Genomic DNA, 27,235 nt, shown 5'->3' with positions numbered 1-27,235 from the left:
CGCTATGTGTAGCGGAGGGGCTACAAAAATGGGGCGTTTTGTGTCATGTGGTGTATAGTCAGCAAATGAGGGGTTTGTGTTCACCAAAAAAATCGCCCCCAATTTGTCCATTTTGTCGCCCACTACGGATACCCTAACACTATATTATGACCCATGGATTACATGTGTAGACTAAGTACTCACATCTATAGATCTATAGAGTTATTTTTTCCAAATAAGTTATACCGTGTTAAAGTATAAAAAATTGCATGCCTTGAAGGGCTTATTCCGGTACTCATTTTGGCTTTATGTTTAGTGATTTATGTTGGGACTTTCGTATGACTGTCAGGGGGTCTCGAGTTGTCAGAAATGGTTGTAACTCTCTGCTATAGTTTCAATGTTAAACTTGATGAGTGTTTAACCTGGCCAAACATAATCAATTTTTATCATAAACGATTAATCACTCGGGCAAATGGAAGAATGCTGGAAACAATCCATTTATATGGCCTTACGGGTCGTTTGAATTAAGTTTACCAATATGACATGACAGGTCCCCCGACAATTGCTTAGATCAAAGACACCATTAATCTTTATCATCCATCATATCCATGGTATCATAATGGAATTAATCACTATGGGCCTATGGCATCTTTATCGTCTAAGTAGCAATCCCAAGTAGGTTTCACTGTTATGTTCGTGTTCATCTCTGTGTTTGAAGATTTATAATTAACTTTCCATCAACACATATAGAATAAAAAAAGTTATCGGCATATCATTAATATATGCACTAGTTTGTTAGAATACTCTAATAGTAAGATGCTTATCTTGGATGCAAAGTAGGTAGTAAATTAGGATTATATATATAAAGACTTATGCTGACTTCTGGTTTGTTAATTACTTTCTAAATCTGAAGCTATAGGAAACGGAATCAACAAATTAATTTATCAGTGTCATTTGGGCAGGTAAACCTGGTAGTTTGACTAACATTAAATGATTATAGCCTTTAATTAATCATATCAAAGATTGGCGTATCGATGGCTGTGTTTAATATCTGTAATTGTTTGTTAGAATACATTAATAGTAATATGCTTATCTTAGATGTTAGATGCAAGTACGTACGTAGTAACAAAATATAGAAATACTTGTAGGTTCTGACTTCTGGTTTGTTTATTTTCTAAATCAGTAGTTATAGGAAATGAAATCCACAAATTAATTTATCAGTGTAATTAAACGTTAAGGATGGTAATCCGTCAGTAATTATTGATAGATTACCGACGAAAAGATTGACTAGGGGATTTACAGATGGTAATTCATTGTTTATTTAAGGAGTATTTACCGACGGTCTACCCATCGCTAATGCATCGGTAATACCACAATAAGACTTTTGATAGGATCACACTAAGACTTTTCAGAGCTTGTGTGTGATGAACAGTTTAAGGACTGGACATATGTAGGCATATATGTTTATAAATAGCATCGGAATCCAACTAAAAATAGCAAACTAATATCAAACACGCTAAAAATGGTATAGGTCGTTTAGTTTCGTTCAACAAAACCCTCTTCGCTTATTTTGTGGCAATAAGCCAAAATCAATAAATAACTTTTGTTTATTTGGTGGTAGTTTAAATGTTGGAATTAGTGTTTTGGGCAAAGCATAGCACCTTACCATAGACATGATAACGGGAAAGGTGACAGAGATGCGTAGAAAGGTATCGAAGTTTAGCAACTTCTACAACAAAATTTTAAACAATCAGCTGGGGTTAGTGACCTCAGCGTTTTTTGAGGAAACATGTGATGATGAAATCTTGGTGAGCTAGATTACATTATAAATGTGGTCTTAGGAGGGTGGTTAATAGGTACATATTATGAGAGCACAAATTTTTGACCAAATGTTGCATTTACTACGGGACTATTGCTAAGCCCAGAAGGTATGGTAGAAGTTGGGCTCCAGGGCCGCATAGAGGAATCCCTTATAAGAGTTGTTTTGCTTGTACTTTCTATTGGGCCAAGAAGACACCTATATGGCTATATGGTCGTTAGGTGGGCTGGGTATTACATCTGTTTATCTGGAGCCCATTTTGGTAGTTGATGTATTGATGTAGGACTGTCCAAACCGCTCGTCGCTCGAACTCATTCGTCGTTCGTTCGGAAAATGCTCGCTCGTTTTTTCACTCGATTGTAACGAGCCGCTTCGCTTGGTTCGGTTTGTAAACGAGCCAAGCAACGAGCAAAGGTCCGCTCAATTCGGTTCGGCTCGAATATTTTAATTCATTTTGTATATTTTATATACTCATAAATATATATGTTGTTTTAATAATTATATTGAATATTAAAAAACTGAATATTAAATACAATATCGTTTAATTATTGAATATTTTCTTGTACTTTAAATATAAAATTAATTATATGTGGTTTTTAATTTTTCAATATTAAAGATAATTATAAAAATAAATTATATATTTGTGCATATATATTTACTTCATTTGATTCTCACGTTTAGCACGTTAATTAATCTACTTGTATATATAATTACTCTACTTGATTATCACGTTTAGCTAGGGGTGCAAACGAGCCGAGCCGAGCCCGAGCTCGACTAGGCTCGAGCTCGGCTCGTTTCGAGCTCTATTTTCAAAGCTCGAGCTCGGCTCGTGAATGGATTTTGAAGCTCGAGCTCGGCTCGTTTACCATTTATCAATTATTTTTTTAATAATTATAAATATTTTATATATTTTTTTATATTATAATTTTATGTATAAACAAATATATATTATTTAGAAATTTGTATTTATTTTTTCATAACATTATACTTATTAATTAATAACAAGTATTTTGACCCTGCGTTGCAGGGGCGGTCAATTCGATCAAGCAGTTAACGATTGGTCAATTCAAGCCATTAACGGTAGACTAAAATTGGCGAAGCCACCCCAGGGCTATCGCTATCGCCGTCAAGGGCTCATAATTGGAACCGGGAAATGGTAGCCGACAAATGAAAGTAATTTCCATTTATACATGTTGCTACTAAAGTGCTGCTTTTGTTCCTTTTGCTACCGCTGCAATATGTTATAAATCAAAGTTCTTGTGATAAAACAGTTAATCAGAGGCAACAAATTCTTGTTGCAGTAAATACCTTTCAGTTTATGAAAGAGCATATACACAGAATATGAAACTTACACTAACTAGGCAATAGTCTAAGCCCAAAAAAGCATAAGCACTCAATTGAAACACCACACGATATCTTTGTTGGTAACATGTTGTCGAAATTACATGGTGCAAAATCATGTTCCCATAAAAACAGATCAAAGGCAGTCTAAACCCGGCACCAATAGACGATTATCACCATAGGCTAATATACACGATCGTTACTGCCGTTATCAACGAAAGCAACTCAAAGGCACAATTACAATCCGATAAACAGTAGCAAATGAATCTGGCAACAGCGTACTTGGCCACCAGGGTAGTCAAGTGGCACACAAAATAGATAATTGTCAGCCACGACACAATCATCGTCGGTCAACGATTCCAAATGATTCTGGCAGGGTCTCAACCAACACATAAAATAGAACACAATAGGCAGCCGCCATCAACAGACCACCGCACCGCCACGCAGGGTTCTAAATCGGGAATCGAAACCCGGCAACGATGACCATGGGTACCACTACGTCAAAACAGCCTAGGTTCCCAAATGGAATTCGACCACCACACCCAATTTAAGGTTTATACAAAAAAGACAGCGGCGTCGTGCCGACACTCCACCACGGAAACGGAAACTACAAACGCGACGGTAGTGGTTGCCTGAAGATGAAGTAGAGAAAGCGGTTTTGTAAGACATCGAGTAGCTCGAGTAGCTCGGCTTATTTGCACTCCTACGTTTAGCACATTATTTTTTTTTTTTAACTTTCTCTTTTATTTATATCATTTAAAAGTAAGATTTGTTTTTAATTTTTTAATATATAACAGAAAAGACAAAATTAAACAAATAAAAAATTTAAAAACAATATTATTCTTTAATACAAAATTGAAAAGGAAATTAACAACATTGACAAATGACAAACGACAAATGGCATTCTAAACGCAAAGTAGAAAATAAATAAAAAAAAAACAATGTAAATGACGGCAAATTGAATGAGGCAGAATATTCAACATGATCATCATACCGACAACTAGGAATCCTGCTACGCCTAAGATGTCTTAGCGTGTTATTTACAAGGTGTCAAATAAAAGTAATATTCATTTAATATCATATAAAAATAATAATAGTTCATAATTTCCTTTATAAATAAACAGCAATTTAATTAGTTTTCTTAAAGGTTCGGAAAATGAATTGTGTAAATTTTCACAGGAGCTTCTTTAGTACACATAAGCTATGAATTTTAAGTTGATTAGTATATAACAACCTAATTAGTTATGCATCGTTTTTATAAGCTATCAAATCAGGAACTATGTCACCTTAATAGAGTCACCACGATTGTTCCAAAACCATCTATATAATCAATCGGATTAAATACCCGTAAATCTTATTTATCTATGTTGGTCTATTATGAACCGACGAAACACTTGAAAAAACTAAATTAAATCTCGTTTATTATGTTAATACAGTTTTTTTCCCATTTTAAATCCAGATTTTGTTAAATACAAATATACACTTAAAAAGTAAAGATTTTATATTTTATTCTAAATTAAGACAAGTTAGTTTTTAATAACCATAACTATAAGCCATTAGCAAGTAAGTAAAGACACATTTTAATTTTTACTTTTCTAATCAATAACAATACAAGTATAACAGGAAAAACATAAATAAAACTATATATGGTCACACCGAGTTATAACTAGTCAATAAAAATAAAACAAATAAAATTTAATTTTATAAAACTGATAAGTTAATTACCGACTATTCAATGGCAATAATTATCCATGATGAAAAATTGAATGGGTATAAATATAAAGCGTATATCCAAGAAGAAAATACGTAGAAATGAAAACATTTGATGTATGTATTAATGTATGTATGTATATATTTGACTATAGTGTATGGAGTCAAACATGAACACAAAATACACAATCAAATCGTCGTGTCACTACACCCACCTCTGTTTCTTCCACGGTCTAATACGACGACTACCGTGATTGACTTCAAAACAAAACCCATCTTTCTTTCTCTCTAATAATAATAATAAAACTCTATAATAATTTTATCACAAATTTTCAATTTTGACTTTTGGGTTTTCGATTTCATCACTTGTTGCACCTTCCTTCTCATTTCTACGCTCAAATCCTCTGCAGCAAAACCTTAATTTTCAAATAAATATCTTCCTTTTTGTCTTTTTTACCCATCAATTATTGGAACCCACTGTTGCTTTGCTTGCAGCATGTAGCTGTACCTAATTTCAATTGATATTGCGATTGAGTAGCTGGATTCAAGGTAATTTTCATGGGTTTTGGTTCTTGATTGTTGTAATTGTGTTTGATAATAATAATTGTGTTTGATTGTGATTTGATTTGTGTTTGATAAGAAACACCAGTCGAACCCCGACAGATTACGGGTAACCTGAGGGTTAGATAGACGTTTCCCACGAGGGGTTAATTCCGGCAAGATGGTTCTTCCGATAACCTGCAAAACAGACACCGTGAGCTCGTCACTAAGAAGGGGGGTTCCTCCTTGTGACCACCCTCCGGCGTGAGAATCAGTCTATATTACTCTTTGAATATAAAAGTATATTAAGAATACTAGAACAGTTATCAGGTAAATTATACAAGATATTAGATGATGAAATGATAATACCATTTGATGTCTTTTTATAGCCGAAGGTGGGTTTCCAAGGAGGTTTAGCCGGCCTACTACTCTGCCAACTGTGGCCTACACACGTGCTCTGCTGGTAATTGGTGGATAGGCAGCGGCTGACAGTGACCAGGCGTGCTGTTCACTTTTCCTTTTCCACCAACTACAGGCTAGGCACGTGGTATGGCAGGAGTTGGTGAGCAGGCGGCGGCTATTGGTCACAGTGCTGTGGCGTGTTGTCTGCCATGCTGCTGTCAGTGAGCTGTCGTATCGTTGGTCAGATCTTTTGTCCATACCTCGTCAGGTATCACACAAAAGATCCTCCATTACTATACGGACTGGCTCATTTAGGCGGGAGTTTTCCCCCTCCCGGCTTTATGCGGGAATGTTCCCGGCTTTGCTCATTCCTTCTTCAGGTGACTACTGAATTATTATGAGTTTGAGCCTTATGCGTGTAGCCATGCTGCGCGGGTGGCCAGTCCCTAATGGCGGGTATCCGCACCTGCGGGAACAGGCGGATACTTGGAAACCATAGGGAGGCATTTCCTGCGGGACCAGCTTGCGTACCGCATGTGAGGTCGTCACAACTCTGAGCGTGGTGGGTCCTGCGGGTTTGGTAGGTCGCGGCGCAGACGTCCCTATGGTGAAGTCTGCGGGTTCAACTGCGCAGACGTCCGTTTAAGGAGTCTTGCGTGTTCAACTGCGCAGACGTCTCCTTTTAAGGAAGTCTTGCGGGTCCTAACCACCTTTGCTGGGACCTACCTCTTCAGGGGGTTTGAATTGATTAGTTTAATTGAATGCCGAAATGATTGTTTTGTTATGTGTTAAGTGTCATTAAATGAATGCGATCTTTGAAATTATTATTATTAATATGAACTTTTTGCAAGATTTTGATTTAATTGTTGCTTTATTAAGGTTTGATTTATTAATTTATTTCTAAAATACCCTTTATTTACTACCCTTTATCTTTCGATCCTCGTTTCCGAAGTGGTTGGAACATGATAAAATGCAACATCTTTGTTTGTTGTCGTGTTTAAATGACTTCACAGCTTCTTGTTCAAGGAAGAAGACTACGTGAACATGTAGCTGTGAAGTCGTATTTACGTTTTTCGGGTCTTTAAGTGACTTTACAAGTGTTCCATGAAATGCAAATGTGAAGTCATAGTGATAGTCGTCGTCTTTTAATGACCTAACAACTTCTTGTTTGAGGGACAGAAGTTCCCTAATCAGGAAGTCGTTAGGTCATTTAAAGACCACGACTGTCACTATGACTTCACACATGTTTCGTGAATAGGAAGTTGTGAAGTCACATTGACAATTGTCGTCTTCATATGACTTCATATCTTCTTATACAAGGTAAAAGAACTGTTTCTTGATTAGGATCATGATGAAATGCAACATCTTTGCTTGACAATGGTTATTTTGATGACGGTTGTCGTGTTTAAATGACTTCACAGCTTCTTGTTCAAGGAAGAAGATTACGTGAACAAGAAGTTGTGAAGTCGTATTAACTTTTTTCAGGTCTTTAAGTGACTTTACAAGTGTTCCAAGAAATGAAAATGTGAAGTCATATTGACGGTTGTTGTGTTTAAATGACCTGACAGCTTCCTGTTCAAGGAACAAAAGTTCCTTGATCCGGAAGCTGTGAAGTCATAATGACAATTGTCGTATTTTAATGACTTCACAAGGGTTTCATGAATAGGAAGTTGTGAAGTCACATTGATAGTTGTCGTCTTTATATGACTTCACATCTTCTTGTACAAGGAAAAAAAAGTGTTTCTTGATTAGGAAGATGTGAAGTCTTATCGGAATTTGTCGTCTTTAATTGACTTCACAGCTTTCTATTCATGGAAAAAAGTTGTTTACTAATTAGGAAGTTTTGAGGTTGTCGTTTTTAATTGACTTCGTAACTTTTTGTTCAAGAAACGAGTGTTCTCCTTCTCTAAGCACGAAGGTGTGAAGTTATGTAAAATGACCATGAACTAATATAGCCGCCTTTTAGGTAGTTACAAAGATCTAAACTTTATGATGTTTTAAACTTTACTTCATTTTTATTCTTTTATAGGTATAGAAGATATAGTTAATCTTTCACCGGTACACACATTCTAATGGCGGGGAGCTGGGACGGAAGTCACGAACTCGGTAGTCAATCCGACGACAGTTTCCAATTCGAGAGACAACACATAGAACCCATATACGACGCATTCATATGCCCACTTTCAAAGCAAATAATGAGAGACCCCGTATCAATCGAAAACGGGCAAACATTTGAACGCGAAGCCATTCAAAAATGGTTCAACGAGTGCAAAGAAAACAACCGAAAGCTTGTTTGCCCTATAACAATGAAAGAACTAAAAACAACCGATATGAATCCAAGCATCGCTTTAAGAAACACAATCGAAGAATGGAATGCTAGAAACGAAGTTGTTCAGCTCGACATGGCCCGCAAATCATTGAACCTCGGTTGCCCTGAAACCGATACGTTGCGGGCTTTGAGATTTATTCAGTATATTTGCCAAAAGACTCCTACAAGTAAACATATTATTAGGAACAACGAGTTGATTCCAATGATTGTCGATATGTTAAAAAGCAGCAGTAGAAGAGTCAGGTGTAGAACGTTGGAGACGCTTCGAGTCGTCGTTGAAGACGATGATGATAGCAAGGTGTGTATTATGTAAATGTTTAATTACAATGTTTTGTTATTGTTTGATTTACAAGGTTGTTAAATGATTTATTGGTTTGTAGGAAATAATGGCGGAGGGGGATAATGTGCGGACGATAGTCAAGTTTTTATCACATGAACAGTCAAAGGAGAGAGAAGAAGCGGTCTACTTGCTATATGAGCTCTCAAAGTTGGAAACTTTAAGTGAAAAGATCGGGTCGGTCAATGGTGCGATTTTGATATTAGTTGGAATGACAAGTAGTAAGTCTGAAAATCTTTTGACGGTTGAGAAGGCGGATCAAACTTTGGAGAATTTGGAGAAGAATGAGAATAATGTGAGGCAAATGGCGGAAAATGGTAGATTGCAACCTCTTTTGACACTTATTCTTGAAGGTACTTACATGAACTCTTAAATCATTAATAGACGGTGGTGTAGGCCTGTGAATGAACTGATGGACACAAGCAAGGCTTGTTCATGTTCGTTTGTTTTAACTTTATTGGAAAACGAACAAACACGGCCATTAAATGAACAGATTTTTATGTTATTCTTTGTTTGTTAATATTCTTAACGGATATAAATGAACTTAAAAAACAAAAAAAAATACAAAGAAAATGAATGTGTTCTTGTTTGTTCATTATGAACCTGAAGTTTGAGCTCGGCCCTTGAGTGGTTTTTCAAGCTCGAGGTCGGCTCGTTTATTATTTACTAATATATTAGCATACATTTATAATTGTTTTTTATACATATCTTAATTATTATATTTGAATTAAAAAAACATATATTAAATTAATATCATATACATATTAGGCTCGCGTGCAAGTTTGAGCTCAGGTTTCGGGCTCATTGTTAGACACAACTTATATTTACGCTTGAGCTCAGGCTCTAGCTTGTTTAAGCTCGGCTCGTTCAAGCTTTTAGCGAGCCAGCCTTAAGTAGCTTGGCTTGTTTACACCCCTTTTGCATAATGTACCAATTTGTGTTACTGATAACTAATAAATAAATTTAAACAGATATGTAAATGAACATAAACACGTAAACAAACGTAACTGAGCGTCCACAAATGGAAACAAACAAGCAGGACATGTTCATTTTCTTTCATAGAAAATTAAATAAACAAAAAGATTTGTGCATTTTCACGTTCACGTTCACGTTCACGTTCACGTTCACGTTCAACAACTGGTTCGTTTATTTTTCAGGTTCTCCAGAAGTCAAACTATCCATGGCTTCATACCTCGGCGAGCTAGCTCTAAGCAACGATGTTAAAGTTTTTGTGGCTCGAACCGTCGGTTCATCACTAATCAACCTCATGAAAAGCGGTAACATGCAGTCCCGAGAAGCCGCTTTAAAAGCTCTAAACCAAGTCTCATCATGCGACCCGAGTGCCAAAATCTTAGTCGAAGAAGGCATCCTTACACCTCTAGTCAAAGACCTCTTCGCGGGCCCCAACCAACTCCCGATGCGCCTCAAAGAAATCTCTGCCACAATACTCGCAAACATTGTCGCCTCCGATTGCGACTTCGACTCGATCCCTGTGGGCCCCAACCACCAAACCCTCGTGTCAGAAGATATTATTCATAACCTACTTTATTTGATCAGCAACACAGGACCCGCAATCGAGTGCAAACTTTTGCAAGTTCTTGTCGGGCTCACGAGCTCTCCGGTCACGCTAATAAGTGTCGTGTCGGCTATTAAAAGCTCGGGTGCAATTAACAGTTTGGTTCAGTTTATTGAAGCACCACAGCAAGATCTCCGACTGGCCTCGATTAAACTTTTACAACGCCTTTCGCCGAACATGGGTCAAGAGTTGGCGAGTTCGTTACGCGGGTCAGCGGGTCAACTCGACGGGTTAATAAAAGTAATAGCTGAAAATATTGTGAGTACCGAAGAACAAGCGGCAGCGGTCGGGCTTCTTGCGGATCTGCCTGAACGCGATACGGGCCTGACTCGTCAAATGCTCGACGAAGGCGCGTTTGAAATCGTGATTTCGCGAATCCGAATGATCCGACAAGGTGAACCAAGACGGAGCCGGTTTGTAACTCCGTATCTCGAAGGGCTCGTTCGGGTGCTTTCGCGGATCACGTTCGTGTTACAAAACGAGCCGAAAGCGGTTTCCTTGTGTCGGGATAATGACCTCTCGGGGTTATTTACCGAGCTTCTCGCACACTCGCTCGATAACGTGCAAATGGTGTCGGCTTTTGCGTTGGAGAATCTATCTTCAGAATCTAAAAACCTGACCCGACTGCCCGAGATCCCGCCACCGAGCGTTTGCATGTCGATTTTCCCGTGTTTTAGCAAACAACCCGTAATGACGGGGTTGTGTCGAGTCCACCGCGGCGCATGTTCACGCCGCGATACGTTTTGTTTACTAGACGGGCCCGCTTTACGGCGGCTCGTGGGTTTGTTAGATCACACGAACGCGGCGGTGGTTGAAGCCTCGTTAGCGGCGTTATCGACATTATTAGACGATGGTGTTAATGTTGAAGAAGGGGTGGCGGTTTTAATCGAGGCAGAAGGTATTAAACCGATTCTTGATGTCTTACTCGAAAAACGAACCGAGAATCTCGGGCGGCGGGCGGTTTGGGTGGTGGAACGCCTTTTAAGGACGGAAGATATCGCGTACGAGGTGTCAGGGGATCCGAACGTTAGTACCGCACTCGTGGACGCTTTCCAGCATGGTGATTATCATACGCGTCAGACGGCAGAGCGCGCGTTGAAACACGTGGATAAGATTCCAAACTTCTCGGGGATCTTTCCGAACGCGTGATTTATGTTTGTGTTGTTTTCGTTATACACTTGTCTATCGGTGTGAAGAAAGAGCCGGTTTCGGTGGATTCTTTACACTGGTAGATATAGTGTATATAGAAAACATATATGAAGTTCTTTATTAGATGTGTATAATTGATTTTGTTTTGGTTTGTTGATTGTATTGAGGACATGGTTGAGTGAAAATTGTGCAGCTTTTGTTATTTATTATAAGGATGTTTCTTGTTTGAATGATTAAATTATATATTTACAGGTGAAAAAAACAAATAATTGTTGGTTTATGCTATGCATATAGTTAATTTAATTATGCTTGTTATTATGATTTATTTTTGGGTTTTGATAATCATGGGGCATGTAATTAGGGGTTAACAACGTGTATAAATTAGTGTATGCAGTTTTTCGTCATTCGGTTTATATTTCGGGAATGTAGCTAGGGGTGACAATTGTGACTCATTTACTGATAGCGGCTTAGTTCCGGGTCTCCTATGGTCAAAACGACGCTGCACGTTGTCCAGACTCCAAAGTTTATTGTTAACGTATAAAACGTCTTACCAGCTGGCGGAGTTGATAACGAAAAGATTATCGTTTTTTAACGTATAACTAGTTCCACGCCAAAAAAAACATGACTAACTTATATAATCAGAAATATTGTACAATAGAGAAAATAAATAAAACATCAAGAGTACTATCTATCAATAACACAACTTACCAAAATGTACATAAAACGAGTGCCGAAAACCATTATAAACACGACGACCCGTTTCACGAATTACCATCCAAAACACCCTTAAGAAAATTTAACCCTTCAGAAGAAACACTCCTCCTGTGGCCCACTTGAGACTGCACCTCAATCCACGGTGGCGGGTCCGGTGAAAAGCATATCACAATAACCGTTAAATTATCACGTGTATCACGTTTAAGCGCTTCACGAACAAGCTCCCGTGAACACCTCTCGGGGTCGTTATGGATCATTAACTCTTTTCGTGCTATTGTAACCGCACATTGACTGCTCATTACATCCCACAGTCCATCACATCCCATAATAAGAAACTCATCATCTTCCATTAATAATATTTCTTGCAACTCGGGTTCGGCACTTAACGGGCAAACAGACCCTTTCGGGCCTTTCATGTGCCAGTCTCCAAGAGCTCGGGCCACTGATAGCTGACCGTTTAAGTAACCGTCATATATCACACCACCGAGCTGTTCGATTCTATGTCTCTCGGTTATACTGTTTGGTTTGTGGTCGTTTGATAGTTCTATCGCTCTGCCTCGTCTTCCTAACACAGCCCGACAATCACCGGCGTTTGCAACCACCATCACCCTGAGCAATCCGAATTTTAAATTAGTTAATTACATGAATGGTCCCTGTGGTTTGCCCATATTGCTTATCAGCCCGCACCTTTTCTAAAATTACGCGTATAGTCCCTACTGTTCACTCAGCCGTAGGGGTGGCAAATGTGACCCATTGGGTTGAATGGGTTGTATTAAAATGTATATAACGGGTCACAATGGGTCAAACTAAAAAAATGATTGAAACAGGTCAAAACGGGTTGAAATTTCTCGAGGTTTTTTTTTATTGGAACGAGAAAAACGGAGGAAACTTTTTAATACTTTCAAAAACCCCTCATTAAAAATTAATTAAAAAATCATAACTCGAAATATAAATCAAAAACTAAAAAAGTTAAAGTATTAAAAAGTTTCCTCCATTTTTATCGTTCCCCAAAAAGAAAAAAAAAACTCGAGAAATTTCAACCCGTTTTGACCCATTTCAATCATTTTCTTTTTTAGTTTGACCCATTGTGACCCATTATATACATTTTAATACAATCCATTCAACTCAATGGGTCACATTTGCCACCCCTACTCAGCCGTATCTCAGATGGTCTTTGGAGCGGACGAATGTTAACAACTTATATATAATTTAACAGAAAAGTTAACCTTCATCCACTCCAAGACCACTTGTGTTACGGTTTAGTGAACAGCGTTGACTATACATGTCAATCAATCAATCAATCATACCCAGTAAAATCCCACCGACAGCAGAGCTATAGCGTTGACTATACATGTAAATTTTGAAAAGCATAGGCTAATCTGCAATGTCGGCATCCGTGTACTTAACTATTTAAAAAATTATAAAATTTCTAGCATTTTTTATTCGTATTATGTCTCACCACTAACGGGCCAACCCTAAAAATCCCGGTATCCATTTAATACATATCAAAAGTTTCCCGATTTGAAAGATGCGAATCATCTCACAATTAATGAAATAAAAGCTCTGTAAAATCATAATATTCAAACGATTCTTGAAATTAAAACTAGAAGAAGCCCGCTTACCTTCCAAATACAAAAGTGGTCAATGCAGTGGTTCCCGACGAGATATCAACCGTGCTGTTTTCTGCAAACGCGTGATCGGCTTTTATGTATGCCTTTCGTATTGCCTTCTTCAAACACCCCGGGAACTGCGGGTCCTCGACTATGAACTTCAATATGTTTTTTCTAACATACAATGCAGCATCGGTCCCGCCATGCCCATCAAAAACCTGTTGATGCAAACAGTTAAGTCAACTTAGTGGGCCCTACATAAATGTTTTTCAAAAATGATACATACTATATACATACCCCGTAGAAAGCTGCAAGAGAAGGTAAACCTTCTGTTCTGTCTAAATGTTCTAGAAGGTTGTCTATGCATAAATGTTCGTCTTCCATGTATTCCTTCAGTCCTTTCTCGGCACAGCTTCCGGATCGAATCATGGGCGTATATTCAGATTTCCCATCTGAAGCCAACTTGATCCCAACAATCCCGAGTTCAAACTTCTAGTAAAATTACATAAAAAAATCAAAACATGTGATTTTAAGTAAAATAATACACGAATTACATTCACAATCAAAACTTTAACTATTAACTAAAAATAATTTTTCTATATATAGGGGCTCTTAAAAAATCTAAATATAACCCTAAACATAAAGTCAAGATCCTAGCTTTCATCACAATACAAAATAGGTGTGATTTATTATTTTTTAATAAATCACAATTTGGAAATATATCTCGACACAGCTTCCTGACCGAATCATGGGCGTATATTCGGAATTCCCATCTGAAGCCGACTTGATACCAACAATCCCGAGTTCAAACTTCTAGTAAAATCACATAGAAAAATCAAAACATGTGATTTTACGTAAAAAAAAATGCACGAATTACATTCACAATCAAAACTTTAACTATTAACTAAAAATAATTTTTCTATACATAGGGGCTCTTAAATAACCTAAATATAACCCTAAACATAAAGTCAAGATCCTAGCTTTCATCACAATAACAAAATAACAAAACATAAACAAACAAAATATCAATATACCGGATCGGTAGGCGTCGTGAGCAGTGTTGCAGTGCTAATGCTATGGCGAACAACCGATACATGTCGTGGCGGTTTCCCATCATCCGGTTCACTCAACTGGTCTGAATTCTGTGATTCATCTTCAACCCCAGAAGAAATATTATTAATATTATTATTATTATCAAAACCATCTTCCACCATTACACATGAACCAGTGCCAGCAGCCATACTTTAATTCAACACATAAACCACAAACCCCACAAAAAACCCTCTTTTTATACAAATGAAACCAAAAAAATTGAAACTTTAATCATCATAAGATCAGTAATCAACGGATCACTAAATCTTGGCGAAATTGGACTTGAAAGAAGTGAAATTGAAGATGAAATCTGGTACAAGGGTTGAAATTGGTGGTGGGTGTGAAGCAGATTGTGATGAGTTTGTACGGCTGGTGAATATTTAACTCGCTGATTGTGATTTTGTGAATCAATTTTGGAAACCCTAGAAATGATGAGTTGAATTGAACTGGGAATTGGGAGTAAATGGGGAAGTGGCGAAATGAAATGGGTGTTTGTTTTAAGAACTTATGTTATCTATATTTTGGTCACTTGTTATTAATGTGTAACTTTATAACACCCCACAAAATAATAGTTACTGACATTTATGTTATTCCATTTATTGTATGTTTTTCATGTTTTTATGAAAGTTAGATTATATGTTTGTTGGAAAGTGTCAAGATTGAACGTTTGTTATGTATGTAAGAAGTTAAGGGTCATCGGTAGGTTGTTCATGAGTCAAACTATGGTGGGTTTAAACTCGAGTTTGAAATTAAACGAGGCATCTCAGCTAGGCTCAAGCTTGATTTTGAAGTTAAACGAGGTTAAGATCGAGCTGAGTCATGACTTGATAAGAGCTTGGGACGAGTTTGGCTCTGTTACAAAAATAATCCAACTCGGCTCAGGTTGTTTCAAATCAAGTTTTTTTAGTTAGTTTTATTCGAGCTTTTATCAAACGAGCTACGGGTTGCGAGTTTTTTTAACAGTCCTGGTTATAGGGTTACGTGATTCAATTATAAAATAGGTATGCGCATTGCTGAGTTAGTTGTTCTGGAATCAGGAATAACTTTTTCTATCAAAAAGTTTTACTCCTTACGTAATAGAGGATAACCCGAGTTTTAAGGTATTCCTCTCTCTTGGTTTCTTCTATGTTGACTGAATATCTTTTTTCATTTTCTATATTCATCTGAGTTCATATTTACAAATCACCTACATCTTTTCACACACCGACTCAATGACAACCTTGATGTTGGTCTTGTGGCATGATTTCGGCTATGTGTCAGGCCCTATGTAGCAAAGTCAATCCATTTATAAGCATAATAGCTTGACCTCAATCTTGGATTTGGTCATGAAGCTTGACCGTGTCCTAGTTAGTGCAACATCATGTTCATGGCGTGTTTTTGCTTCCTTGTTGCTATTTGATGAATTATCTTTATCTAGTATTAGTGCACTAGGTATTATACTCTATTATAAGTCGACATATTTCTTTGTGAAGAAATGTTCAAACATTTACATGAATAAGGTTTATGTATATTTGCTCATATTGTAAATTAACTATATACAATATTGCTTGGATAAGTGTATTGGTTGTTCATGGGTTATCAAATTCATTTGTTGTTTGATATGAATCATATGATGATGAAGATGATGGATTTGTTTGCCTTTGGATTTGATTATGCATTTTGTTTGGTATTCAAATTTTCAACATCAATAGTGTCATAGTGTGTATGGTGTTTGTGGTTGACCTCAAATATCAAATATGGGGCCGATAGGGAAAAAAAGTTAAGAGTTGACTATTGTACAAGTTTGACCGTATGTTTGACTTTTTTTTTGTGAATGCCTAAATGACTTTCCTTTTGATTTACAAGTCAACACAAGCATTAAACAATTGTTTTCAAAAAGTCAGTTTTATATCTATTTAAAGAAAACATTTCTCTCGTTAAAATATTTAAATTAGAATTTGATACATTAAACCTTAAACGTTTCAAATGTTTGTTGGCATTGCACATTCGTATATTTGTTCCTGAATTTTGATTCTTATTTCTGCTACTCCTAGGGTTACTATTGAATTTAACAAACATGAGCACATACTTATTTATATTTGTTCGTTTAATTAAACAACAAATGAATGACGAAACACTTTAGCAAATGAATTTTCTTCTTAAAGTTTGCTTGTTCAGGATATACGCTTAGTTTTTCAATATTTATGTGTTTGCCATACCTTCTTTGGTGTTGTCGGTTCCAACAACAACCTTAATGTCCTCAAATTATCACTCTCCACCATTGAATGAAGTTATACACAAATATGCACCCTCAAGTGTCATTTTGTGGTAAACAGTAACACACATGCGTATTATCTTCCTGGTGAGATATACCCAAGTTGAATAACTTTAATAAAATCGTATGCTTGCCCACATGACTATAACTGGAAAAGGTTCAAAGCAACACAAGAGACGTCAATAAAGGACATATAAAGAACTTTTGGAGTCCTTAAAACTAAATAAATTATGATTCATTTCCTGACATGGGCAATGCCTTCAAACCAAAATTAGAAAAACCATGTACAGATGAACTTGGCTTGATGGCTCGTAACAATACCCGGACCAAAATTACACAAACATGACACTCATTCTTAAACCCGCAATACATTACAACAACAAAAAAAACCCCTCTCAGACACCACAGGTTCTTTAACCAACTGCCTAAACCCACAAGTGTTATATTATAACTATAAGTCTATAACCACATGATAGCGGGCCTACTCATCCTAGCTTATGTCTTTGCCACATATGCTTGGATTAATGGCTCGTAACAATACCCGGACCCGAACTCAAACCCACTTCATTAATATATAAATCCACGCACCCACTCTAGGGCATCACTCCACTACTGAGATAATAACCCTTAACCATCCTCCGTGATTAGGGTTTCAATCAGAGATTATTCCGGTGGTTTACGTTACGCCGCTCAAATTCACGATAATCCTGTCTCGCATCGATTGATCTGTAAATCAAACACTCGGTTTCTTTCAATTAGGTATTACGGTTCGTGTGATTTGTTTCAAAATGCATTATATTACTTTATTCAATCTCAATTTAACTTATTGCTCAATAGCAGTAGTATCTAACAACTCTTGCTGCCAGTGATATTAGTTACAAATTTTGTCTGGAAACTGGAAAGAGAGTTTTATATTTATAAAAACATTGTTTTTACTTTTTACTCAATTTTTCTGGATCAGAGCATATTGCTGGTTAGGGCTGCAAACGAACCGAACGAACTCGCTAAGGAAATAACGTGTTAACGTACCGTTCACAAATACATAATTAAATGTTTTTTTATAAATTATTTGGATATTGTTTAATTATTTTTATCTTAATTAAATATGTAATAATAGTTACTATAAAAATATAGATTTGATATATACATATAACTATATAAGTACATTTCATATGATATATTAAATATAAAGCTTGTCTTGGCTTGCTAGCTGGCTCGAGCTCAATATGTGGAAATCTGGCTGGAGCTTGTTTATCATCAAATAAGTTTAATTAAATGTACAAAATACTTTCATGAACAACATATACAAAGAAATGTGAATGAATGAACACGAACAAGGCCTTGTACATGTTAATTCATTTATTAAACGAACGAACATAAACGAACTTCCTGCCAAACGGTTCACGAGCTGTTCACTAAATGTTCGGTTCATTGACAAATGACAACCATATAATGGTGGTTTTTATATTGTGTTTTGTGTTCATTTTTGGTCTATATTTTAAAAAAACATTGTCAAGCATGAAAATGAGATATGGTGCAACATATTGCAAATGATGGCTTACACTTGATCTCTGAATATTAACAGGTAAGTACTGTTGACAAATTTCATTTTGCTGATGCAACTTATGCTGCACCTACCCATTTGGCCAAGCTGTTTTTTAACCTTATGGAAATGACAATTTATGCTAAAGTTATTTTAACCTTTAAAATGTATATTACTTTCTTTGCCTCAAAGAAAATGTAACACTTTTTATTTTTGATTCATATAAACAATATAAATGCAGCCGTGTTGTTTTAATTGTTAATAATGATTTTCAAAAGTAATTTGGTCCTGTTTTCTGTTAAAAAATTCATTTTATCATTGCAAGGTGTGTTTTGAAATTTGCATGTTAACCATTAGTTATTCATTCTTATTACATTTTATTTGCGATTACAAGCACATGCCTAAAGGTCTATTAAGCTCACAAGTCAAACTTCACTTCTTTTAGTTACTCTCACTTTCAAACCATTCTTCATTTCGAGCACAACACTAGCACATGGTAATACTTGGTGGCCTTCAACGAGCGCTACATGGTACTGGTATATGATTACAGCAGCCACTATCTTCATATGAGTGAAACTCATTTGCTTACCCAAGCAAGTTCTCGGACCAGCATTAAACGCTGGGAACTTATAAGATGGTTGGTGTTTGATCCCACCGCCTGGTTCAAGCCACCTTTCGGGTTTGAATTCCGAACAATCTTTTCCCCATATTGATTCCATCTTTCCCATGGTATAAAAACATAGAATGATTGTGGTGTTAGGATCGTCTTTATGGCCACTTGGAAGTATATCAGGTTGTACTAGACTTTTGTGTTGAAACGCACCTGGAGGGAAAAGACGTAAGGCTTCACATAATCCACCATGAAGGTAAACCAGTTTGTCCAAATCTAATGTTTGAATATCATTGCTGCATTTCCACCGACTTCCTTATGTAATTGCGTCTCAAGCTCTTATCGGATCTTATCTTCTGCCATCGGGTTTTTGGCAAGAAGATAAAATAACCAAGAGAGAGTGCTGCTAGTGGTATCTCTATCTGCAAATATGATATTTAACAAGGTGTCTCTCAAAAACTTGTTTGGATCCTTAGACATGCCACTTTGGTCTTTTGTCTCTCTCAGTAGAGCTTTTGAAAAGTTAAAACCTTTGTCTTCGGGTTCATAATTCATGTTACTAAAATTCTTATGTATTCTGGCTATGTGTTTATATATGAACTGATCAATGACTTTCCATGCATCCCTTAATTTTTTCTCCTTTCCCATTCTAAGTAATCGTTGCAATTTGCATAATTTTGTTGGCATTATATGCCTCCAAAAGATGGCTTCTTCTGCATCGGATAAAACCATTTCACATGGAATGCTAGGGAAATCTAGAGACATGCTTTGGGGGTCGTATTCAATAACTAATTCACACATAATATCAAACCCAAACCTTTGAAATTTATCCTGCAAATCTGTCTCCACCCCTTGTTGGGATATGTTGTCAAGTACCGGTAGTAACCCTTTAACAATCTTGTCCCAAATAATCTTTTTCAAATGGTTCAGAAAGTTAGGGTGGTTTAGGAGGAACGTGAGCGTTCTATGGTGGAACTCCCATAACTCACCATCGGAATTTGTCATTCCATCTCCAAGGATATCCAAGATCCGTTGGAGTTTGTGACCTTTTGGGTAATTAAGGAATTTTTGCTCAAAATGTAATGGATGTTTGCAGGATTTGAGGTGAAAAGCATATCCATGTCGGCTAACACGGGTCCTTTAAAATAGAACGTACCACCAGTACGTGCCAGCACATCGGTAAGGTGGTCATGGAGTCTATGAAAATTTACAATGGCCTCCGGTAGTCCACCAAGAACCGGCCATTTTTTCTGGAAGATAGAATTATGGCTTTGACGCGTATAAAACAATCAGAACGCAAATTACAAACGAAACGAGAATGGTAAGGCTTACAAGGAGAGCCATGGGAAGGGGTATTTTCTTTTAAGAAGCAGGGATGTAGTCAAGTGGTGACAACTAAAGAAGCTCCAGGTCCTTTAAATAGCCGTTATAAGTAGTTATTACAATCACCTTCCATCTGAAAAAAATTGTAAGTATCATTATGATGGATCACAATATTGATCTTTTATTCGTTTTTTTCTTATTATGTAGCATCTTGTTTATTTATTGTAAATTCTTGTGAAGCATTTTGAAAATATAAATGCATGTTAAGATGTGGCGATTTTGTCGCAAAACTGTCGGTGAAGTAAAACTAGTTATATTGTTGATAGTCAATGAGATGCTGGTGATTCTGGTGTTATCAAACTTTTTGAGTAATAAGGCCAAATGTGAAATAACTGGTTGTGAAGTACACAATCATTCGTGCCTGGTCTTACTTGATTCACCAAACTAATGCACATCCTAATGATTGAGTACATATTATTGCAGAAGTTTAAATATCGGCTAAAGAACTTCATTTCAATAATTCGAAAATTGTGGATTTTGTCGATCTTATATGTTTTAGTCACACTTTATAATCCTCCTTTTCATATGACGTTTAAATTTGACTTAATAGCCCGTTAGATATTAGACATGATACATAACCTGAATTGAATCATCTATAGTCAAAATTATCCCCTCTTGAACTATTGTTCTAGATACTAGTTTCATCTAAAATTTTAACATGTTTCATCTTCAAAATCTGAATATTAACCTTTTAAAAATACATAAATTAACTGATTTACAAGTTGGGCTATGTTTGAATAAACTTATTTATAACAAGGGGCTGGTTTGTTTTAACCGGTTAAAAAATAACCATGTTAACAACCCATAACCTATTTATTATCAACTTATGTTTGGGTCGTGTAAGAGCATTCCCAAGAGTTCTCCTATTCATATCTATATAATTATACTAAAAAAATATATTTATCCCTCTTGTTCAATTAAATAATATTTTTTTTTTTATATTTTTCATTACAGTTTTCTCTCTTCTCTATCCATAATCAATTCAGGAAATATTAAAAAATAAATAGAGGCAAACAAAACCTCCCAAAATTTAAAAAAAAAATCACTACATCTTCTTTTTCTACTCTATAATTTACACTCACAACCACTCATAATCCGACCTTGTAATTTTCAAAACCCTCTCACATAATTTGAGGGGATATGTTGGAAATGCTATAAGAAACTCTTACTCTAAAATTAATTTCACTTTTTCAAATTGAAGCTATCGTCTAGTACATAATTGCTAGGAAGTAAGTGCATATGATAGAAAGTCAAATTAATGGATCTAACCTTATCATTTAAACTAGTTATTCAAGGATTACCATTAGTCCATTATAACTAAAACATTTTATAGTTTTAATGTTCACCCTTTATCTTTTTCTTATAACTTTTTTTAATAATTTTCTTTTAAACTATTTGATTATTATTGATTTTAACCCCTTATATGCCAACTTTTTTTTTGGATTTTTAAAATTTCCTCTTTATTACTATTAGTACTATTTTTTTCTGCCTTCTCTTTTTTTTTAAAAAAAAATTGCTTTCATATTTCTTAACACTAGAAGGGTGACGCGATGCAGCGAGTGTTTGAACACACACCAAGATAATCACGTAACAATTATTGTGCTCATGATTCGCCACGACGTGACACACGACACAATTTTAAATGAGTTTGACACGACACAAAAAGTACATGGTTTATTTGTCGTAAATCTTTTAATCATTTTGTCCTATTCAAAGTTGTATCATATGCTTTATTTGTCGTATATATTTTAATCTTATACGTTTTAATTTTAATTTGCCCATGTCGTGAATTATATATATAGTATATAGATAAATTCTTACAAGGTCATTTTTTTGGTACTTTCCAAAACATATTGTCACAAAATGTTTTCTTTATCTACATTTCAAGTTTCAAAAATAACCCACAACGCGCAGGGCTATATTTTACTAGGTATTTAACACTTGATCTGAATTATTTTTTAAAAAACCAATTTTTATAATAATTTTTTCATAAATCTCTACTATATATAAAGCATGATTTAGGGACCTCTTAAGTTTTAAGAGCTACCCAACTTGTTGCTTATTGTATAACATATTATGCATAAATTTAAGAAGTTTTAAGGGTATTGTTGTCTTTATAGCATAACATGCACAAAATGCACACGGTTACATTAGTTTCCAACACAATAGTTTCAATTTTAGTCCTTTAACTTTAATCAAATTTTGTTAATTTATAGCATAATTACACATTTACCCCTTATTCAAAACAAACTACCTCCATTACTTTTAAGCGTTCATAACTTTTTCACATGTTAATACTTTTTTAAGAAAATTATTCTATAAAAACAAACATTTTATTCTCTTAAATTTGAGTATGATATTGCTAGACTTTATTAATTTCAAAAAATTAACATTTACGTGATTACCGATTTGTAACGACAACGGGTCTGGTCGGGCGGTTTGAATCATGGGTCAAAATGAATTAGAGTCGGAACATGTCAATACAAAAGTTGGTTAATTTGGTTCGGGTCGGGATGGGTTCAGATCGAAAGGGGTCATGTCAAAAGGGTATCAGATCGAAACGGGTTTCAAGTTAAAACAGTGTCTGGTCCAAATGGGTTTCGGGTCAAAACGGGTTGGTTTGAAAATTGATTTATTTGAAATTGTTGTACATTTTAGGCATCAGTTCCGTGGTGACGTTGTTTACACGTACCAGACCCGATAAGCACGTGTCCAACACCATGTAATGAGCGTTACCCAACCTTGGTAAGCGCCCAACACCACGTAACACACAAGTAATCAACGTGAGTTACACACATGATGTCGGTTAAGCATGTTTAATGCATGTAACATGCATTCAGGTGCCGGTTATGTGTGTTCAATTGTCAGTTACACACGTACCGGCTTTGCACGTGTTACGCGTCTAATTTCAAGTTACAAATGCACCGTCATTGGGTTTGCGTACGTACTCCACTGCATAGCGCGGGCACCTGACTAGAGTAATATTATTGTTTTATGATTTGTAAAGATTTCAACATAATTAGATAATTTAAAATTTAGATCGTTAAGTAAAAACCTATTTAGTCAACTTTTGTTAAAACTGTTCAATCTTGAGACTCGATTATACAAGACTTGTTTAATCAATATATGCTTAATCTGAATAAGACCTGTTTGGCTACGTGATTTTTAAATGCTAAACTTTAGGTTCTCTTTGTTGTATAAAAAAAGATAAATAAGCCCACAAGAAAGAGCTAAACAAATAAATAAAACCCACATTCTAAGACCATGCGTAGTGAAAAGTTGTGGCTGGTGTTTCGGCTCAAAAAGTTGGAGAACACCGCCCCCCTCAGTGTTTTGGGGGCGCTTTGGCCTTCAAAACTCTCCCAACGTTGTGGAGAAACACTGGTTAAATAAATTGGTGGGGCCAAGGAGAGAAACCATCCAATGGGACGGGAGGTTGTCGAGCTTCCCACATTGTTGGTCTAACAACTAATAAATGGGAAGGCCTCCAAAATGGTTGATTTGCTTAACCTGTGCTGGCTCTTGAGTTTACATTAACAGATTCTCATGATGACCAAAAGGAATTACCAATAATCCCGACACGAGCAACACCCGTCCTTAAAATGATGAAACCGATTCGCATCACGAACCACAAGTTCCCTCGAGGTAACACGCGACGCCAACTTCATAAACAAATGACAATCATCACATATTCTCAGATTCTTCATTATATAAACAGGCATCCAAGCCTGCAAACTCATCAACCCGAACGCCAACGCGAGTTTCTCACTATGATACGCGGCATCCTTATTAACAAAACCGCCTTCCTTAACATACATTCCTGTCTCTTCTATATTCCTAATAATATCCTTTAACGCGTTATAAACATAGTTAATCCTAGGATGGTTAGTATCGTTAACTGTAAAAACATGAACCCGGTTATCCACTTCAATCCAACTACAACCCGGGTTCTTTCTTATTCCTTTATCTTTCATTACCCGTCTTACGTTAGAAACATTTTCCAGATTCCCGGAATCTGTATAAAGATTCGCTAACAGAACATAGCTCCCGGAATCTTCTGCATCCAACTCAACAAGATTCTTCAAGGCGGTTTCCGCCATTGTTGAATCGCCATGAATCCTGCAAATATAGGTGTTCATTAGTTGGTTAGAAACTGATTAAACCGAACCGAACCCAAACCAAAAACCGATTGGTTTATTCTGTTTAACCGAATACCCATTTTTTTAAAAGTTTTATATACTTCATTTTCGGGTTTTGAACGTTTTATTTTCGGGTTTTGTTTTTCAGTTACGACCGAATAAAAATCATGAACGAATATACCGAACCAAATAAACCAAAAACCGAATCAATGAACACCCTACCTGCAAGCACCGAGCAAAGCTCCCCAAACCGCAGGATTCGGTTCCATCGGCATTTTATCGATTAAATCTTTCGCTTCTTTAACAAGCCCTGCGCGCCCAAGTAGATCCACCATGCACGCATAATGCTCACATGTCGGTGCAATATTATGAACATTAACCAACATATCAAAGTAACGGTAACCTTCCGAGACCAAACCCGAGTGGCTGCAACCCGACAGAACCGACACATAACTTATATGGTCCGGGGCCATACCCGACTCAAGCATGTTCTCAAACGTATCAATCACTCGATTCCCATCACCGCTTTGTGCGTACCCCGCCATCATCGCGTTCCACGAAATCAAATTCTTCGTATTTATCGAATCAAACGTTCGTTCCGCATCATTAATACGTCCGCATTTCGAATACATTGTTATAATACTGTTTTTAACCGAAACATCATAACCGAACCCGAATTTTTCTGATTGGCAAATGATTTGGGAGCCGAGTTTTAACACGGCTGCGTTTGCACACGCGCCAATCGAACTTACAAACGTGATATAATCAGGTTTGATTCCGTGTTGTCTCATTAACACATAGAGCTTTAACCCATCTTCCCAAAACCCATGATTTACATAGCCTGCTAACATCGAGTTCCACGATACCACGTTTCGTTCGGGCATTTTATCGAAATATTCTCGAGCTTTTTTAACGTCTCCGCTTTGAGAGAACGACGTGATCATCGTTGTCCATGATATAATATCTTTATGTGACATCGATTCAAATGCGTTAACTGCACTATGAATGTCGTTACATTTAGCATACATTGTGATTAACGCATTAGCTACGGGGATTAACGGGTCCAAACCGATTCGGATTGAATACGCGTGGATTTGGGTTCCGAGGTTTATATCTTTTAACGCGCAACAAGCTCCAAGAACAGTCGCTATAGTGAACTGATCCGATGCCACGAGCACGTTTCTCATTTGTTTAAACAACGAAAACGCGTCATATTCATTGCCACAGTGTATCGCACCCCCTATTAACGAAGTCCATGAAACTACGTTAGGTTCTTTTATTTGTTTAAATATTTCACGCGCGTTTTCGAAGCGTGAACATTTAGCATACAAGTCGATTAACCCACTGCCAACGTACGCGTCGATAGGGTGTTGAAGTCGAATGATTTGAGCGTGTAAGTGGGCCCCCCACGTAAGGTCACACACGCTAGTCGAAGCACTCAGGACACTCGCGTATGTCATCGAATTCGGTCGGAAACCTTGACGACACATCTCGACAAACATCTCGAGTGTTTTCGTGACATTTCCGTGCTTAGATAATATCGAAATGATCATGTTCCAAGACACGACGTCTCGTTTAGGCATTTCATCAAACAGTCTCAAGGCACGTTGAGCACCGTATAGCTTCGAGTAACCATAAATCATAGAGTTCCACGAAAACATATTCGGGTTTCGTATCTTCAAGAAAACCGATTCAGCGATATCCGGCTTATCACACTTTATATACATATCAACTATCGAAGACTCAACCGAATCGTCACCTAAAAACTCAAACTTTTTAGCTAAACCATGAACCTGCATACCCAACTTAACATCACCAACACTACCACAAGCCTTCATCACACAACTAAACGAATACGAATCCGGCACACACTCACATTCAAACCCCCTAATCATCATAACAAAAACCTCAACCGTCTTCTCAACCAACCAATTTCGATAATAACCAGACATCAACGAGTTCCACGACACGACATCTCGTTGAGGCATTTCATCGAACACCTTCTGTGCATCAATAACCCGGCCAAAACCCATGAACCCATCAACCATTGTGTTGGAACTAAACACATTTTTGAACTCAATCATGTTAAACACCAATGCAGCATCGTCAATTAACCCGCATCTGGAGTACATGTTGATTAGATTGTTTTGGATGAAAGTTGAAACGTGTAAGCCTGTTTTGATTAGTTGGCAATGGAGTGATTGAGCTAAGGGTTTGGAGTGGAGGTTGATGCATTGTTTTATTGATTCGTAGAAGTGTTGAGATAAGTGCATGTATGATTGTTGATGGGTTGATAATAGGCGGTACGAAGACATGGGTTTGAGAAGATGGTGATCATGAGAGAGTGTTGACGGTTGAATTTGAATGTGTGTGGGTTTTGAGGTTCGTTTGAGGGGTGTTTGTTTATATCTGAATGGAACCATTAAGATGTTTAACATCTGATTCATTCAGGCTTGTTTGGTTCAAAACAGAAAAACATCTGAATGGTGTGTCTGAATCATTCAGACTTGTTGCCGCTGAATGAGACAGAGGCTCATTCAGATCTGAATGAACCAAACAACCAGTTCATATGTGAATTATGTGTTATCCACCGTCGCGATCATCGTCTACCGTCGTAAGCACTGTCCTCTCCCGTCACGACCATCGGTTAATTAATTTCCAAATGAAATTGAAATTATTGAACATAATTGATCAATTAACCTTGAAAA

At 36.7% G+C, this 27,235-nt stretch overlaps 3 protein-coding genes, 1 non-coding gene and 1 pseudogene across 5 annotated transcripts; 2 read left to right on the top strand and 3 right to left on the bottom strand.

The window, feature by feature from the left end:
* The first annotated feature begins 5,060 nt into the window (after window positions 1–5,060).
* Window positions 5,061–11,454, top strand: LOC143569478 (U-box domain-containing protein 44-like). 2 transcript variants are annotated; one of them, XM_077055373.1, is made up of 4 exons: window positions 5,061–5,398; window positions 7,827–8,418; window positions 8,501–8,810; window positions 9,615–11,454. In XM_077055373.1, the coding sequence occupies exons 2-4, from the start codon at window positions 7,864–7,866 to the stop codon at window positions 11,180–11,182; spliced, it is 2,433 nt and encodes an 810-aa protein (XP_076911488.1). In that variant the 5' UTR covers window positions 5,061–5,398; window positions 7,827–7,863; the 3' UTR covers window positions 11,183–11,454. The 2 variants fall into 2 exon arrangements, with proteins under 2 accessions (XP_076911488.1, XP_076911487.1); XM_077055372.1 differs by having other exon boundaries at window positions 7,821–8,418.
* Window positions 11,455–11,608: 154 nt separating this feature from the next.
* On the bottom strand, window positions 11,609–15,123 carry LOC143569480 (putative protein phosphatase 2C 27). The gene is made up of 4 exons (XM_077055374.1): window positions 14,541–15,123; window positions 13,804–13,998; window positions 13,519–13,724; window positions 11,609–12,505 (listed from the first exon to the last, which is right to left on the bottom strand). The coding sequence occupies exons 1-4, from the start codon at window positions 14,745–14,747 to the stop codon at window positions 11,944–11,946; spliced, it is 1,170 nt and encodes a 389-aa protein (XP_076911489.1). The 5' UTR covers window positions 14,748–15,123; the 3' UTR covers window positions 11,609–11,943.
* Window positions 15,124–18,407: 3,284 nt separating this feature from the next.
* On the top strand, window positions 18,408–18,473 carry LOC143569484 (small nucleolar RNA snoR101). Its single transcript, XR_013141748.1, has one exon. It is a non-coding gene; the product is annotated as a small nucleolar RNA snoR101 (small nucleolar RNA).
* Window positions 18,474–18,820: 347 nt separating this feature from the next.
* On the bottom strand, window positions 18,821–20,279 carry LOC143569481 (alkane hydroxylase MAH1 pseudogene; annotated as a pseudogene).
* Window positions 20,280–23,925: 3,646 nt separating this feature from the next.
* Window positions 23,926–26,913, bottom strand: LOC143569476 (putative pentatricopeptide repeat-containing protein At3g11460, mitochondrial). The gene is made up of 2 exons (XM_077055368.1): window positions 24,750–26,913; window positions 23,926–24,507 (listed from the first exon to the last, which is right to left on the bottom strand). Exons 1-2 carry the CDS (start codon window positions 26,840–26,842, stop codon window positions 23,952–23,954), a joined length of 2,649 nt encoding a protein of 882 aa, XP_076911483.1. The 5' UTR covers window positions 26,843–26,913; the 3' UTR covers window positions 23,926–23,951.
* Between the last annotated feature and the right edge of the window lie 322 nt (window positions 26,914–27,235).

Source organism: Bidens hawaiensis, unplaced genomic scaffold, assembly GCF_021521415.1.
Source record: "Bidens hawaiensis isolate Kalapana, Puna unplaced genomic scaffold, B.hawaiensis_p1.1 tig00024489_1, whole genome shotgun sequence".
Lineage (NCBI taxonomy): Eukaryota > Viridiplantae > Streptophyta > Magnoliopsida > Asterales > Asteraceae > Bidens > Bidens hawaiensis.
This window is presented reverse-complemented; position numbering and strand designations above follow the sequence as displayed.